This window comes from Crotalus tigris, unplaced genomic scaffold, assembly GCF_016545835.1.
Source record: "Crotalus tigris isolate CLP2741 ecotype Arizona unplaced genomic scaffold, ASM1654583v1 scf7180000017644.4837335, whole genome shotgun sequence".
NCBI classification, from domain to species: domain Eukaryota; kingdom Metazoa; phylum Chordata; class Lepidosauria; order Squamata; family Viperidae; genus Crotalus; species Crotalus tigris.
In genome coordinates, this window is record NW_024096536.1 from 3,645,509 (window position 1) to 3,664,137 (window position 18,629).

General features: G+C 34.1%; 2 protein-coding genes across 10 annotated transcripts in view; both read right to left on the bottom strand.

Moving 5' to 3' along the window:
• UBN2 (ubinuclein 2) overlaps positions 1 to 7,967 on the bottom strand; it is a 100,035-nt gene extending 92,068 nt beyond the window's left edge. For all 5 annotated transcript variants that reach the window (XM_039335630.1, XM_039335629.1, XM_039335628.1 and 2 more), the window contains exons 1-3: positions 7,463 to 7,967; positions 1,270 to 1,359; positions 724 to 825 (exon numbers count right to left, since the gene is read on the bottom strand). In XM_039335630.1, the coding sequence (XP_039191564.1) occupies positions 724 to 825; positions 1,270 to 1,359; positions 7,463 to 7,966 (696 nt within the window). In that variant the 5' untranslated portion in view covers position 7,967. The remainder of the gene's footprint in view (positions 1 to 723; positions 826 to 1,269; positions 1,360 to 7,462) is intronic.
• Positions 7,968 to 8,918: 951 nt separating this feature from the next.
• TTC26 (tetratricopeptide repeat domain 26) overlaps positions 8,919 to 18,629 on the bottom strand; it is a 35,307-nt gene continuing 25,596 nt past the window's right edge. For 3 of the 5 annotated variants that reach the window (XM_039335636.1, XM_039335634.1, XM_039335632.1), the window contains 5 exons: positions 17,603 to 17,686; positions 16,335 to 16,404; positions 14,190 to 14,296; positions 12,248 to 12,381; positions 8,919 to 9,901 (listed from right to left, as the gene is read on the bottom strand). In XM_039335636.1, the coding sequence (XP_039191570.1) occupies positions 9,790 to 9,901; positions 12,248 to 12,381; positions 14,190 to 14,296; positions 16,335 to 16,404; positions 17,603 to 17,686 (507 nt within the window). In that variant the 3' untranslated portion in view covers positions 8,919 to 9,789. Of the gene's footprint in view, positions 9,902 to 10,397; positions 10,469 to 11,460; positions 11,656 to 12,247; positions 12,382 to 14,189; positions 14,297 to 16,334; positions 16,405 to 17,602; positions 17,687 to 18,629 lie in introns of all 5 variants that reach the window. The other 2 variants (XR_005555804.1, XM_039335633.1) reach the window with 2 other exon arrangements.

An 18,629-nucleotide genomic window follows, 5' to 3' on the forward strand; every position in this document is an offset into this window, starting at 1 on the left:
ATAAATTATAAAATGTACTCCTGTTTTTTCATTGTTTAATACTAGATGAAGAATAAAAATCACATCAACTAAAAATTAAAACACAATTGCTGTTAGTCAATCAAGCATGCACTGAAATTAAAAGTATTTACAAAGCAAATGGAGCATTCTCTGATTGTTCTCCCAGACTATTCCATCATTCTATACCTAATGCTGGGTCCAAATGTAAATACTGCAATGCACGTATATCTTAAATTACACAGTTTTAAATAATCATCCAAAAATAATGAGTAGAGTAGAATAGAATAGTTGGAAGGGACCTTGGAGGTTTTCTGGTCCAACCCCTTGATCAGGCAGGAAACCTATAGCATTTCAGATGGAGTCCTATCTCTAAACTGGAAAAGGAAAGCCTAATGTCTGAGTGAAATCACCTCACAATATCAGATATACAGTGGTATCTTGGTACTCAATTGCTTTGAAACTCACTGAATTTGATACTCAAATGCATTTTAATACTAAAATTTTGTCCCCGGTACTCTTTTTTTTGGGGGGGGGTACTCAATCAACAAGCTAGACTTGTCAGTGTCAGCTGCCTTGTGACTTACTACATTATTCCTTATGGGAAAAATGTGTTTGGTACTTATTGCACCTCCCAGAACCAATTAATGATGACTACCTAAATACCACTGTACGTACATTTTATCTCTCAGAGGAAAATGCAACACGCTTGCAAGGTTTACTTACAGCTTCTGAATTATCGATGAAAGGGTCATTTACATCATAACCAGAGCCCATATCTATCAGATCTTGAGCTCGGTCCTTCCGATGTTTGTGGATCTTTCCACCCTATAAAATAAGATTGATACCTTAGAGAGAGAAAAAATTCCCGCAAAAAAAATATTAAGCAGATAAGCATTATAGGATAACAGGAAAATAAAGTTCAACAATCTTCCCTGCTTGGTTTCTCTGGCAAATAAGGATCTCACCAAGTGAAATAAATTAAGACTTGCATTTGACCAGAGAATCCAGCTCTATGTTCTTATAATGAATAAGACTAAATGCAGAAACTGAAATGTGCTTAGGCTATTTTAAGAAAAAGTCAGCAATTGGGTTTAGACATAACAGGGGGGATGAATAAAAGCAGAATGATTAGACAGCAAACACAGTGGATGTGTTATCATGACTAAAACATTTTTAAAGCTATATTTGTCATTTAAAGCATGTTAGAAGCAACTAAAAATTATCAGGATTCATGCCTATAATAGCAATAATTTCTACAGATTTGCTCACATATTTTGTTTCAAATTTCTTAGCCAGAATTTCCACTTCATGCCTTTCATGCTCTTCATTATCAAATGGGTCTTCAATGAGTGATTTTTTCTGATGAGAGAAAACAAGAAACTAATCACTTTTAATATTTAAATGTCTATGACTTCAACTTTAAATGGAAAAGCAAACAGAATCCTTAACAAGTTTAGTTTAATATTTAGTGCATCAGTACTAAACTAAACAGCTAAATTTAAAATAAACGCTTTTGGAATGAGTAAGACATGTTAATCAGTGATATACAATCTGTGACCCTAAAACTAAATATGGTGACCTAAATCTCAACTGTTAACGCCATCCTGCAATTTTAATATAAGAGACTGGGAAAATTATTCAACATATAGGGAATAATATTAACTGAATTTAATAAATGCACTTGATTTTAATCATAGTTCCATTTCTTGCCATTCAAAACTTATGATTCAGTTAAAAAAGGTTCACCACTGCTTTAAATTATCTATAAAAGGACTTGGCAAAATTTAATGCTTCTACCAACTTAACACAAAATATTTGAAAACCCCACATATATTAAATAAGCTATTATTGAATAACATATGTGAAGACTAAGCTACAACTTTACAAACTCTGAGAAAGAAGACATCAAGCCAAATGATTTTAAAGAGCAGTGTTTCTTAAAATGTCATCCATGGAAAACCAAAATTATTTGGCAAATATTTAAGATATTTACAAAAATTAAAAACAGTATTATTCTTTTCATTTTTTGTCAAAATATAGGGTTTTTCTTGAGATGTATTTTATTTAGATCAGGGGTTCTCAACCTTGGCAACTTTAAGACTTGTGGACTTCAACTCCCAGAATTTCTCAGCCAGCAAAGCTAGGAGTTGAAGTCCACAAGTTTTAAAGTTGCCAAGATTGAGAACCCCTGATTTAGATTAATATTTAATAGGTTTAATATTGTTACTTTTACATATCCAATAAATAAATACTCAATGACTGTGAATTTTAATTTTAATATAGAAAATATTGATAAATATAACCAATACAAACAAAAACCCCTTTGGGATTTTCTATAATTTTAAAAGTGGGAAGGAGTCCTGAAAATAAAGTTTAAGTTTCTGTCACAGAAAATAAAATTTGAGATCTGAAAATTATTAGTTTTTCTCCTATACTCTAACATTACCAGAATATAATTCAATTATTTAAATAGTTTAGTCCAGATTAACATTAATCTCAATTATAGAAATTAGAATTGTTTTCAAGAAATACAAGTAGTCCTAGATTTATAATCACAATTGGACTCAAAATATGTGTTGCTAAGTGAGAGATGTGTTAAGTGAGTTTTGCCCCATTTTATGACTTTTCTTGCAGCTGCTGTTAGTAACACAGCTGTTAAGTGAATCTCGCTTCCTCATTGACTTTGCTTGTCAGAAGGTCACAAAAGGTGGTCACATGACCCCGGACACTGCAACTGACATAAGTGAGTCAGTTGCCAAGCATATGAATTTTGATCACAGGATCATGGGGATGCTGCAACGGTCGTGTGAAAAATGGTCATGTCACTTTTTTCAGTGAAGCTGAAGTCACTAAATGAACTGTTGCAAATCAAGGTATAGGTAGCTATTTCCCATCATGACATAGTTCATTCATTACGTGGCTGATGACAGTAGAAAACTGTGATCACTACAATATATTACCTAAGTGATTCTGAAATAGGCATTCTTGCTTCCTACATGACATTTTAAATATTGCATCTATCCAGATTTATCCATGTGGCATCCAGTAGATTACCACAAATTGCTCTATCAAAATTTTATCCTCTCTTCTCATGCCTCCAAATGTCTGTTTCAATCACCTTAATTTAAAAGGGAACAGTAGCCACAGTTCTCTTCACTGTTTCCAATTTTACAGATGTAGTAATCATCATGCAGGATAGAAAGGAAGGTTAATCCTTCTCTAGTTCCCTTTCCTTTTTAAAGAAACAGAACTGCTGCTGGAAATTTTGTAGCTCAATTTTGTAGTTTATCATAAATAGTAGCAGCTGGATGAGTTAAAGCAGCAACAAAACATGGCTATGGATTAATACACCTTGATTACCATGTCAAATAAATCAAGACTCAATATAATTTAGTGTACAAAAATACAGTTAGTCTAGTCTAAAACATAATCAAGTTTCAGAGGTTATATCAAAGTACTATTGGAAGATTAGGCCATCAAGGATAACCATTCTGTTATTTCTACATTGGAACCGTATACCTCCAAATACCACATGCAGAACAAGGCAGGAGACACATACACTTCTATTTTTTACCTTTCACCATAGAAAGACCTGGTTTAGGAGAAACAAAATGCTAGATTGGGCCTTGTTGTCAGAAAGATGCTAAAGTGAGTTTTCCCAGTATTTTAGATATAGATACAAAGCAATTTGTTTTCACTTTTATTTAGAAAAATAGAAAACTGATGGCAAAGAAAGTCATGATCCATCAAGTCTGCCCTTTGAGTTTTTTTAATTACTTTTAAAAAATTTTGTTGGATGATGAACATATTTATCCCAAGCATGTTTAAACTCAGTTACTGATGATTGACCCACTATCTCCACAGGAAATTGGCTCCAACCTTTCATTACTTTCTGTGAAGTAATACTTTCTAATATCACTTATGAACTTGTCTCCTGCCTGTTTAAGATTATGCCCCCATGTTGAATTTTTTTAAATATTGAAAACACTGCTTTCTAGAACCTTATTTACAAATTTTATATATTTAAAGATTTCAATAATGCCCAAACTTTCCCTTCTGTCCTCCAGGCTGTACATATTCAGTTCCTCCAATCTCTCCTATTATGTTTTTTCCCTCTGAACTTGCACCATTTTTATTGCCTGTCTCTGTACTGGCTCAATCTTATCAACATTTTTTTTTAAGTGAGGTCTCCAGAACTGGACACAATACTCCAAATGGAATTTATCTATGTTAAGTATGCCAAATTATGATATTTTCTTTATCTTAGTTTAACATATTAAAATCTTTATTGAAACAAGCCAGATTAATTCACAGCTAAATTGTTTTAAACAGACTATAACCATACTTTGAAGAATGGATGTGCCCTTCTCACTCTCCAAGCACATAAGCTTAAATTCAATGGTTGTAGTCAATCATTAAACTGTTAAGAATGTTTAACAATTATCTATTGAATCAGAATCAATTTTGCGGATCAGTGAGTATGCATGACTAGATGTTGCTTACCATTTTTAATTACTTTCTCATCAAAAGAGAAAAAAATGAGTCCTATGGCCTATTTACATATTGTACTAAACTACAATGTCAGCCAATAATTCAACATTGATTTTAAATTAATTTACTGCTCTTTAAACCTTGGTTTACTATATGAATCCAGCCACATTTGACCAAAATAAATCATTAACCTATGACTTCTCTACTGTCTCACTCCATATTATTTTCTTTAATCTTACTTTATATTATTTCATGTTCATCTTTTATCTCTGTGAAAATTAATGGACTCTAAGAACAGCAAAATAGATTTGTGGACCACATGCAGCTCTGAGGATTCAGGTTGCTCAGCCATGCAATAAAAGATACCATAAATTATCCTATTTGAATTGAATCAAATAATTTAAAATAATTATTTTAACCTTAAAAAATAACTACCTTAATGTTACTAATATAAAATAATAGATATAATGCTTTTAAATATTTACATTCATGGTAATCAAAATGTTATTTTATGTCATAAATCATCAGTGAGAAAAAAAATACAGATTTGGAACTTCCACATGAATCAATTCCACAAGCATGAAACTAACTGAAGTCTTTTGCTGTACTAGTAATAGCAGCTTTAATAATAAAATGGAATTTGGATAGTGTCCACTGCTTTACAAAAGTTTTGTAGCCTCACCTTCCCAAATAGAATAGCATAAGAGCAGGATCCACTTGGATAAAATTATATTTATATACTTACTTATAAACCATTTTTGTATTCACCTAGGTTTTTCATCTGTTATGACTGTTCTCACCTATTATCCCAGGATTAAGAGCTATTTGTCTTAATCCTGGGATATTAGATATATGATTAGCAATCCTGCAAAATGTGATTTGAACAATTATGGGCATATTTGCATTTGATCCAGAAATTATCATTACTTGCATTTATTTTGATCCCTTTTAATACAAATCTCACAATACTCAGATATACCTTCAAGAAAAACATCCAAATTGCTATGAACTTATTGTTGGCCTGCAGTACTCCAAAAGTAATATATGTAGAAAAGATAAATTATAGCAGGAAAAAGAAAAAAAAATAGCAAAAGAAGACACTACATTTCATATTATAACAGCAGAAAAAGGATGACGGACAATTGGTAGAATTCTAAATACCAACCAACAACATACAAAGAGAAACAGATTATTTTTTAAAAAAATCACAGAAATAGTTATTTCCTAATGATAAATTGTAGGTAGTAGTGTTAATTTTGGTAATAGTACTGAACACTGTTGTGCAGTATAATAAAATGGCTACAATCAGATCTTATCAACACTTAAAAATAATTGTCAGTAATTCAATGACATCTTTTTGCAATGTTCTATTTTTAATCCCCAAATACCAGAATAATATATTACTTTTTTCACATAGTAAATTTCCCTATAGGTGAAAAAATAATTTAGAATATTTCAGTTAACTTTAGATTCTCAGAAATATAAAAGGGACTATGGGTTACATATAGTGATGGCCCATTTCTCCAAAAAAGCAAAAAACAAAACAAAAAAACCCCCAATCCTGCATGAGGCCTCAAATTACTATGAATCAGGCTGCATCAACATTTCTAAATGCATTATTGGTGCTAAATTCACCACAACGCTATCAAAAGTAAAAATTATCCACTATCAATAGGCTAAAAATATTTAAATAATGAAATTTGTATTTGTCTCCAAACAGAAAGAAAAAAATTACATCTTCTCTGAAATAGGACATCCTATAACTTTACTGCAGCCATCAATTTCAGTTGAAAGTGGACAACATAGCCTAGTGTGGTATGTATCCATCTCCCAACAGTCCTAATTTGTTCAAAGATAACGGCCAATGTTAAATGCAGTTTAACAATATTTAGAGGTACATCATCATCCCTAAATTTAGCACTCTAAATATCACCAATATATAGGATGCTAAAATTTCTCAGTATGGATTAAACAAAGCAGTAGTACAGGTTTACTACTGTGATAATCTGAGATTAAAGTAATTTAGATATCCACCTCTATTTTATATATATTAAAAGAGAACATAACAAAAATCTTTTATGAAGACTGAAGGGCTATCTAACAGCTTTATTAAAAAAATCATGCTTCTTTTAATACTAACACTTATCAGATTCTCTATCCCTCTTATTTCAAAGAATCATTTTATTGATCTTTAAAGTTCCTCAATCTCCTGAAATATTTTTAACATCACATTCAAAAGTTATACAACAGATTCAAGGTACCGAGATCTAAAGAAAAAAATATCTAATTGGCTTTAATAATTTAATAATTTACATAATAGTTACAACCAATCTCAATATGTTGATTTCTTAACCTGAATCCTCAGGTTTTCATCCTAATGGCTACTTACAAACCATTTTCACAAATTTACTCATAAACTATTTATGAAAAATATCAACAAGCAATTGTTTCCAGTATCCTGACTTTGTAAAAAAAAAAAGAAATACCCATTTTTGCTTGCCTTTACACCACTTCTATATAAATCTTCAAACCCCTACAATACATAAACTAAGTACAGGCATAAAAGTGCTTATAAGGTGTATTGAAAGAACACTGCAAATAAAAATCACAGGTATATGCTCATTCACAACAGAAAAACTAATTACTATAACAAAATCTTTCTGGCAGATATATTTATTTACTTGCTTTGGGCTCTTTTTGTATCAAAGGGTCTTCAAAGACCAGTAGAAAATCCAGCTCCTATAGGTTCACCATCTTTTGACTGAATCAGAGTAGCAATTTGGTCTTATATCCATCCTGATAGGGTTTTTTTTTTTAATGCTAAACCCCCTTACTTTTTCATTATTCCTCTCCCCCCTTCCTCCTTCAGCACTGAAGCTAAGGACTATGCTAAAAGAACCATATAGGACAAGACTGACAAAACAGGAGGCAGAAAGGGTAGATAAAGAGCGAGTGTTTGCAGGTCTAGTACCCGGGCCTTGCCACTCCATAGCAACTCGGGATAGCTGAATTCCACGCAGCTCTCCTCCGTGGGATCTTTCAAGATCAACTCAAAGCGAATCGTCTGATCCAGTGGTGGCGGCGGCGGTTCCTGTCGGTTGTTGTCTTGATTTAGATGCTGATGAGACGACAGCGGCGGTGCTTCTGGCCTTGGGGACTCTCGGTGGGGTGGCGGCTGCGGTGGCTTTGGTATCAGCTCAGGCCGACTGATCTCCCGCGGTAATGACACAGGGTGAGACTCTGGCCGAGGACAAGATTCGAAGGGTTGCGATGGCGGCTCTACCCGACTGTTATCATAGTGGTGGTGGTGGTGGTGGTGCTCCTGCTGATCTGGTAATTTCAGGCCCTCACGCGCTAATGGCTGCTCTGCCTCGCGGCCCCCTCCAGTCTCTCGCTCTAGCACCGGAGACTCACCTTCTCGTCGCCTCACGGGTGACAGACTAATGAACGGTACCCGACGCGGCTCCGCCATCATCGACCCCCCACCCCCCCTTCCCACCTGTTCGGTGACCCCCCCTTGCCACCCACAACCCCAGCCCCTCCTCCGCCTGTTCCCTCCCCCTTAACCTGGTCAGAGTACCTCCCCTCTTCCCTAGCCTCTCCTTGCCGATAACATCGCTGCCATCTTGGAGCCCCCCCACGTAAATAGAAGCAGGCTACTAGGGCACGCATGCGCAAAAGCATAACCCTCTACGGACGCGCTGCTACACGTCATTGTTGTTCTAGATTAGATTTACGTCACTGCGATCGCACGTTGAAGACGACATGACTCCGCTCACAGTTGCCTTGGAAATACGTACGCCGTACTAATTATAAGACTTCGCAGAGTTCTGAATGAGCACTTTTCTTTGCTGTTGGTGGCTCGGAGCCAACTATCTCAGGAACGCGGCGCTAATGCGGCAGCTACCAAGTGCATAGTCATTTCTTTTCATAGATTTTTTTTCTAGTTTACCGCAAGTGAAGATGGCCATAAAAACCATTTGATACCTGAAAAAGTTGTGAGCATTCTATTTTTGGTGTATGGTTTTCTTCCCGTTTAATATTAGTTTCATTTAATATGGCATGAACTAATTACAAAATACTCTTTATTATTGTTTCTAAGATGCAATTCAAAGAAACTGACCAATTTGATCTGGAAACAGTGCAAAAATTTTTAAATGCTAAGACAAAGCAGAAGTTATATCGAGCTCTTTTTTCCTTTTGGTATCTAATTTCAGAGGCAAAGTTGTAAGGCATAAGGCCTCTTGGTTTAATTATGTAAAATCTACCCAATTATACAAAATAATACATGTAATGGATTTATTTTTGCAATATATATGCTGCTTAATTCCAAAATGGCCTTCAGCAGTTTAGTACAAAAAAGAATTTTAAAAAATAATGAAACTCCAAACCTAGCCATTTGGCATATACAAAAAACAGCAACAACAAAAAATTATAAATGAATTTATTTTGGGATTTGCTCCAGAATTAAATTCAGGAGAGAATGAAAAAAATGTGTAATGAATATACAACATCAGTTTATATTATTTACATACAACATATACAAGTAGATAAATACATATTCTATGATGGATTTTCAATGTTCTTTTGTGTTTAGACATTTTTCCTTAAGTATTACATATATTCTTGAAACCAACACTTTACTTTTATCAATATACTAAAAAAAACACTTTTCATCATAGAATGACAAATTTATAGCCCTAATTTAATCAGAAAGAAAAATATAGAAACAGATGAAGATATGAACAGCAATCTTTGATAAAAATGAAAATGGATTGTTATTTATTTATTTACAATACTTCTCCTTATGTCCATTATATTATAACAATGAAAACTATTTAATCAGGTCATCATTTTCTTATTGTGTTCCATTTTAAGTGTTTAGCTTCGGATTCTTTATGTGGGTCTTTTAAAAACTAAAATCTGAAATCTAATTCTAGAGCTCTTTTTCTATTCTGCTTCAAAATAGGGCCTGGGAAAATCTGTATTTTGCAAGTTCTTGAACTGTCTCAAAAAAGTACTGATTGTCACACAATGAAAACATTTTGAAGATTAAAGCCAATATGTACAACAAAGTCAGTAATAGTAGCATAAAATAAAATTTAGGAGATGTATAAAAGTCAAAATGAGATTCTCTTCACAATATATGACATTTGCATACTCTTCATGAAAGACATTTAATTATATGTAAAAATAAATAGATTTGTATTTTTATAATCTTTGCTCTGCTACAAAATGACACAGTATTCCAGCCAGGCACAATATAGATGGCAGCCTTCCATTCATTGATCACACTGTTTAAATAGGAACTCTGTTCTCCTTGGCCCACTTCTTTATTATACGTACAATGTATTCTACCTGGGGGTTGCCTGTACTTCTCAGGAGATGCAGTACCTCCCTTAGAGTATCTCTGAAAGCAAAGAAATAAAGGTTTTTTTAAAAAGAGAAAGAATAGATCAGGCAATATTATCAACTTCTAAATATGCTATATCTGAAAAGTTTTGGAATATTTTCTTCAGTCCTATTGCTAGAAACTGACTTCTTCTCTGACTTCACATAATGGATAAAACAAAGTTTCGTATAGGAATGAGAGAAACTGATATATCAGATTTGATAGGAAATAGAAGCCCAAAATTCAGCCCCATAAATTAGTATGTATTCAATTGGAGTAAGTGGCTATCCACGATGCTGACTTGATTTCTCCCATCTTCACCCTGTATTGGTGCTTAAATGTAAAATTTCTTCCTTTTTGTTCTGCATTCTAAAATTTTTTAATTTTAGAATAAGATCAGAGGAGAAGAAATTTTATATTAAAAGCGTCAATATAAAATGAAGTTCTACCAAAAGAGCAGATATATTTGTTGTGATTAATAGTGCAATAATAAAGTGGAATTTAATGTAATTACTTTTTGGTTAGCATCCTGAGAACAACTCCACATCCAGCCATCTTGGAGCATGAAGTAGGAAAATGGAGGAACTATTGATTAAAAATTATATCAATTTGCATATTGGTTACAGACGTGATTGGGAAGTTAAAAAATAATAATCCCAAAGAAGGCAATAGCAATCTATTTCTAGTGTTGCAAAGGAAACAACACGGGTGTATGATTGCAGTCACTGAGACATAAGAGTGTCTAGATGAAAACTTTTATTGATAAAGTTTGGGGATGATCACCATACTTCACTATTTAAGGATGGTCCAGGATCCCTTTTATTTGTAGACACACATTTATTCGATATCCCAGCTTTTATAGGAACCCAAGGCAGCATACACAAGTACACTTATTATCAGTACTAGTAGTTATGAATATCTTTTAGTGGGTTCAGGTAATTTGTCCACTGAAATCTTATGACAATTATACAACTGTTCTTCAAAACAATGGAATATTTTGCCACAAAATATGTCTGGAAATATTAGTTTCCCTGAAAATTATTTGTTCTGGTGATCAGAGATACAGTTAAGGTTCAAAAAATATCAGGCAGTCTACAATGATTAACAGTGAGGGCAGCCTAGGTTTGGTTTAGCTTCAGTATACCATTTTTTAAAAACGTATGTCAATCTTGCTGATTATATACAGATGTTTCTATTTAAAATATTAAGAGTAGCCTGTAAATAAGGGAGGACATTTTCTATGGCTATTCCCAGAATTTCTGTGACATAAGAATGTTCTTTTACCTTCTCTGGTGCCTTTTATGCAACCACCTGTTTTTAATCAGAGATGTTTCTGTTGACTAGCTAATTTTAATTTTTCAAGCTTATTCATTTTTATTTTTATTTTCCCTGGCTGTATAACCTGTCTGTTATTTTCCCCCTATAAACTGGTCTTCTCCCTTGGGGCAACCCCCGCAATCCACAGGTGCCTCTCTGCCTGCTTGATCTCCCCTGGGGCATGCCTGGCAAGCATGGGGTGGCTGGTCTACCAACCTCTCCATCCCTCCATCCATCTCTGCAGTCTCTGCAGTCCTTACCTGCTCTGCCACCCACCAGAGTGCCGAACCTGCCTGGATCTCATCAATTGTGCTGCTGCAGAGGTGGGTGGACAGATGGAGAGCTTGGTGCACTGGCTGCCTCACACTTGCTGGGTGTGCCTGGGGGAGATCAGGTGGGCAGAGGGGCATCTCCAGGAATCTTAGATCTCGCATTCTTACAGATGATCCTGTCTTCTGCACAAAAATGAGCTTGTATAAGAATGAGAGATCTAAGTAAAACAGCTTTGCTGGAGTCTGAGAAAAAGATGGGCACTTTTCTGCCACATGGCCCAGCCTGTTCTGGAACTCTGAAGATCTTTGAAAGGAAAGTGAACAATCGGTGACAAGGTGGGGAGGAGCCTGTGGAACCCTGTTGGCTAGCAAAGCAGGCCCAGTTCCTGTGGAGACCTGGGGAGGCAGTATCGGGAGGAAACAGGCAGGAGGCATATTGCAGCATCTCTGTGGTTGGTCATAAGGGCGAATAATTACCACAGTGTTGCAACACACATAACTTTGGGATCAGATCATAAGTACTTTGGGGGGGGGTGTTGTAACTTTGAACCATCACTAAGCGAATTGCCATAACTCGAGGACTACCTGTACTTTAATAAAGATAAGGCTTCCATTCATAATGCACACTTTACCAGAATCAAAACTTAAGAGCCTTCTGTTCCTTAAGTTTCTAATTGGCATTTGAACTCAATAAGCATAACAAACCAACAATGCTGTAATGTTAAGCAGCCAGAGTATTATTCCAAAGTAGTAGAAAAAAAATCAGTGCATATACTTAGGCTCTCTGCCAGCGACAATCATCTGGAAGATACCAACACAGGCACCTCTTTTGCCTTCCCAATATTCAGGGTTAGGATCCAATCTTTCAAGCACATCAAAAGCTTTAGCAGAATAATAAAACTGGCCCATCTGTTCAGAAGATAAAGGTACATGCTTAAGGCAGCAACACTACATAAAACAAAGTTTAAATACCGTATATAACAACATAAAACGAGGAATGAATGTTGACATTGAATTTTTCCTGCTCATGATTTGAAAGCCGAATAACATTTTCTGACTTTATTTTCAAATTAAAGAAATAAATATTTTTCAATGTCATAAACACATTATTTATTGATAGAATATTTGTAGCTCAATGTTGAACTGTGGAAATCTTGGTGCTCTCTGAAGTTGGTTGTTTTCTTGCAGACATTTCATTACCAAACTAGCAAAAAACTAGCAGAGCGCATTCATGAACAACAAGCAGTCAGAAGACCTGATGAAAACTCCTTAATTTCACAACACATGGACAGTCTTAATCAGGGCTTTTTTTCTCATAGAACACCCAGAACGGAATTCCGGCACCTTTTTGGGATGGAACCTTGTAGGGTAGTCAAGGTGGTGTATGCCGTGTGTAAGTTCCGGCACCTTTTTTTTTTTTTTTTTAGAAAAAAAGCACTGGTCTTAATCATAGTTTTTCAACTTGGAAACTGTGAGCATCCTAGACCAAGTTAAGTCTAAAAACGCTAGAGAATTCCAGACAAATCTGCCATCAACAAGCCATAGACACAAACAACATCTACATACCATTCAAAAGAGACAATAAAAAAGCCGAAAAGAAAAGAAAAAGACCAAAAAGCCTCTTCACCAAGCAACACCCAGACGAACAGAGATTAACCTCAAGACTAACATTAGACCAACAATCAAGAAGTAAAGAATATATCAATCAAGGAACTGCCAAACAGGCTAACAATAAACAATAGCTCAAACAGATAACCACCACGACTACTCCCACCATCATTTACAGGGCAAGCCACTAGCATGTATAATGAGAGCAAACCCCATTCCCCACTAGCACTGATGATGTTACCTAGTTTGGTAATGAAATATCTGCAAAAAAACCAACTAAGCTCAGAGAGCACCAAGGATTTCAGGTTATTTATTTTTAGAGGGGGGAAGGGTTACCATGCTTACATCATGGCACAGAAATGGGCATGCCACTAACCATGATAGTTGTACAAATAATTTTAAAGACGGAAGATTTTCTTTGCAAACATTTTAAAATGTTATTTTTTCTCAGTTCAACTTTCAGTTACATTTTACCTTTCATCCTGAAACATTTAAAACTTTTAAATGTCTAGCAAAGTATTGAATAAAATGATTTCCAATGAACAGAAATGTGTTTTTAAAAAGTTATGGTCAAAATTATATTTATATTAAAACAGAAAAGCCAAAATTCAGGAATAGCTCAAATGATTGAATCCTTTGGCTCAATATGAAGCATTTTTTGTCTAAATGAACATTTAAAAATAAAGGAATTGAGCATTTATAAGAAAAAAGATAAACCTGTAATTTTGTGAAATATTTGCATCTACATCTTAGAAAAATACCATAAACATAAAGAAAAGTTAACATAATTTCCTTACTCAATGAAAGGCAGAAATCACTGATAATCTTTCTTAAGATGTCTCAATATGATCATAGGAAAAGTAATCAGCGTGGTTTATTTCTTGGGACAACTTCATGCATCATAAAAAACTCCAAACTAATAAACTGCTTTATAGTCTAGGCCTATATCATATAAATTCTGGTTGTAAGAAAATGGGATTTAATAACAAAAAAGTGTACAAGTCAATTTATTAAAAAAAATTACATGGTTTGAGAAGGTAAAAAAGTTACAATTCTACAGGGTTGATTTACTGTAGATAGTGAAGGAAAATGGATTAAAGACAACATACTTTGTAGCAGTCATTTGCAATTAGCTGCAGAAGACTAAAGGATTCTCCTGACGTTTCCATCTTTAGATAGAGTTCCCAGGCTAATCTTGGTTTCTTATTCATAATATCTGAAATCAACAGAAAATTAGAACTAGTAGAGGCATGTTGCTACACAGTGTTTAGAACCGGATAAGCATATCAATCAGCGATACTGTTCTTTACATTGGCTGTTCAGATAAGTTTAGAAGTAACATAGCCACACCAATTATGTCGACAGGAAAATTTAAAAAAAAAACAATTTTTAAAAAATATGTGCCAATATACAAGTTCTATATGAGAATGAACTCTAGATTGTAATGGGTACTTTCGGTTTGAGCACACAGCTGACTGAGCATTTGAACAGATCATACATATGAGTTTTTATATGAAAATACAGTCAGTTGCCTTCCTGATTTACCCTATCAATTTCTTCTTTCTGGTCTATTATACAATATATAATATCTATGTTGACATTAAATCTACTTCAGAATAAATATACATATTATGATTACTGGACGTTTCAGTTCTCTACTCCTAAATAAAAGGACGTGTAAACAGACACCAATGTTTAATGATAAAATACTTTAATTATATATGAGAAGCTCAGCAAAAAGCAGTTCTGTTACATCATATGCATGCAGTTTACAGTATCCTCTAAGGCAGTGGTTCTCAACCTTTTTAATGCCGCGACCCCCAACCGGTCGTAAGTCGAGGAATGGGACTTTTGGCGGGCTCAGCAGGGCAGAGACAGCCTGGACAATTCCTATTGGCTTTTGAAAACCAATAGAATTAGACTCTATTCAAGAGAGTCTATTCTATTGGCTTTCAAAAGCCAATAGAATAAAAGGGAGTAGCACAGCTAAGGAAAAGGGGGAAAAAAATGGCGGACTGCGTTGTTTGGCGACCCCTGTGAAATGGTCGTTAGACCCCAAATGGGGTCCCGACCCACAGGTTGAGAACCACTGCTCTAAGGTCCTGCTTATAGAACTTTTTTAGGTGAATAGAGCAAATGTAATAATATTCCATTTAGTTATTGGAAAACTTAATATGGTGCTGATACCTATTTACATAGGAAGTTTGTTATAAAGTGACCCTGTCTAGACATTACAGCTACTGATGCTAATTTACAAAAATAGTTCTAAAACCAATTAACATATGCAAGCTAACAACACTGCACTTTTACAACTTCTTACACAAATGCAGCATTTATTCTTATATGCTGATTGGCTAGAAAGAACACCACGTTTTTCTCACAGCTCCAACTTGCCAGCAACCTCATAATTATGAAATCAAGATGGTAAAAAGCTGGCAAAACACTGTTACTTCACTATCCCTATTGTGTGTGCCAAGTCGCCCAGCATTCCTATTTAAGATGACTCTTTTCCTGCTGATATATCCTGATCTTTGGGCAAGTTAGCAGAGATTTGAACGTACAAATCTGCCATTTATTTCAGTATTGATAGGTGATGAAGCCTTCGAACTGCTGTTCACAGATGTTTTTTAATGTATTTATTTGATTTCTATAGCCGCCCATCTCAACAAGTGAATTTATTGTTGTTAAAGCAGTGAGTCTTAAAGATCAGATAATTAAATATTTTAAAATTTAAAATGCAATAATGTTGTTTCAACAGTATTGATTTTCAAAGAGGAGAAAATTAAAAAAAGTTTACAGCTTCTTGATTTACTAATATTTTTATATGTCTATAGAGATTCAAAGTCATCCAGGTCATGGTTGTCCCAAAGGTGCTTTTTCAAGAGACAACTGGACTTTGTTTTTCCTTGAAGACATTTTGCTTCTCATCCAAGAAGCTTCTTCAGTTCTGACTGTTGGAACGTCTTCAAAAAAAAAAAAAAAAGTACGGTTGCCTTTTGTAAAAGCACTTTTGGGACAACATTTTCTATAGATTATCTCAAAGAACTGGCCTATTTCCAAGGCAGAAATTCCAAGTCCCTCTCTCAAAACCTTGCAAAATTGTTTCTTAAAAGACATTTGTAAGAAATAAAATTATTCTAGCTTAAAAATAATTAAATTTACATGAACTTAATACTTAATTTCAAATTAAAATTAATTTAAGGGAAGAGATTAGCAGGTCAATACATATTTTATAATAAAGTGGAGTGACTCACAGCAGCGTGCTAGCCAACTGAGGTAAACAAAATCATTCTTTATTTTCTCACTTTGAATCAGGAGGAACACCTGAGAAGAAACAAAGAAAATCAAGCTTCTGTTCACATTAAATATAGATCTGTAATACAGGCCCTCAATCAAATCAGGGTTTGTCATACTAAAGATTCAGCAGCTATAAAAGTTTAAGATAAGAAAATATAATTTTCCCTTAATTAAAAAATATTTCATCCAATAATTATTTATTGAATAATTTGCCTTATCAAAAGACCCCCCCCCCAGGATCTCCCTAGCAGAGATGTAATACAAAAGCAGAGATGTAAAAAAGGAAGCTTGCAATCCTGATACAACCCATCATTATGTATTTTATGGCTCTTTTGAATGGTAACAATTAGCATTTTAAAATGTCTGGAGACAAAACATGTCTAAGTTTGGGAATGATTCTAGATTGTTTTCATAAAACTCTAGTTTAATATACAGACTTATTTTAAAAAGAAACAATAACCAATCATTTAACCTTTAATTTTTTTTGCCAAACAATCATTCACACTGAATTTTTTTTTCAAGCTTCAAAGAGCATAACTTTTTCATTAGAAATAGTGAAGCTTTTCTCAAAATAGCATTTCTCTTGCCATTTTATGCAGAATATTCTAGAGTTTTATTCAGGTATACTTAAGGAATGGGAAGGACAAATAGACCAACTCTTATATTGTATGTTTTCATCTATCCATGCATCCATCTGTCCTTGAAAAAAGTATTCTTCTGCAGTTGTACAACTCATGCATGGAGTTAAATTTGAAGAGGAAAATAGCACAGTGGAATCCTTTTCTTTCAGCAGCAGACAATTTACTTCCATTTCTCAATATGTTACATGGGTAAAATATCAGACTCTGCTATTATACTGCAATAAATATTTATGTTGTCTGTAATTATCAGAGATTTTTAATTACAAATTATACAGTATTACCACTTAATCAATCTTCCACATTCTCTTTTTGTCTTATATATTTTTTTCTGGCTTCATACACTTTGGAAGTGTGATCCCGAGACAAGATTCAGTATAGCTCCCAGTATTAAAAAAAAAAAAATGTTGCTGTACAGTGTTGTTACCTTCTGAGTATTTATGCCTAGGATTATGCATATATTTTATACTCAAAAGGTTATTGCCTCTTATTCACAACAACCTCCAAATTCTTTTAGAAACATATAGAACATAAGCAGCAAATATTTTTAAACTTGCCTTTGGTCTTTTCAAGAAGTAGATACATACCTCCTCAGCCTCACTAGTATTGCCAGTAGCAGCTTTGGCTTGTGCGTAGTTAAAGTTAAAAGTGTCATCATTATAGAAATAACTCTGGAAAATAAAGCATGCATAACAAAGAAACAGTTTAATGGTTTATGACATTTAACAGCTAGTATCAATTTTCAGCTATCATTTGTAATTGACAATACCATAGTATTTGTACATACTATGGCACTACTAGAGCAGATACGATTGATATGTTAATAAGTTAGAAATTGAACTACCTTTGTCTTTCTCCCAAGCATGTAAACTCTTGCTATGATGTAATTTCCCCTTTGCTTTTCACCTTAAAAAATTATTGCTCAATTCCATATTTTTAGTTCAATGAATGCCAAGTGCCTCCATTTTTATCTAGTTATATCTTGAAAATCATACTGTTTATGTTTGATTCAAGCCCTAGACAATCCCTAAAAATATAATCCTGATGAATGTGAAATTGTTCTTTCATTTAATTCCCAAACAGTATAAAAATATGAATGCACAATTCTTAATTAATGTCTTATATAGAGGGAGAAACATTTACTTATATATCATCAGACTCCCAAAGAACTCCTAGCATAATAGTCTATTAAACTACCCATAATTATATTAATGTAAATGTCTCCTAATAATTACATATAATCATTAAAAGGTCTTCTAAACAGCTGAGTTTTCATCACCTTTCTCTATGCTGGGAGGCATGGTTCAATACAGATTTTCACATGGAACCTATTCCAGAAGGTAGGGCTTGCCACAGAAAAGGATTGACCTGGAGAGTAAGTTCTATTTGAAGCAATCTGTCCAGCAGGCCAAGTCAGAAAGGGTTTTATATCTCTTTTTGCACACTTAAATAACACTTCCTCATTCCGTTATACCAAATTTCTAAATTAGAAGCCATAGCAAACCAGTTCAACAAAACTTCTCACCCTGATAATACTGTAACATATTATATTTCTTTAGATTTTCCATGTATGAACAGATTACCGATATGTCCTCATATATTAAATAGCATAAA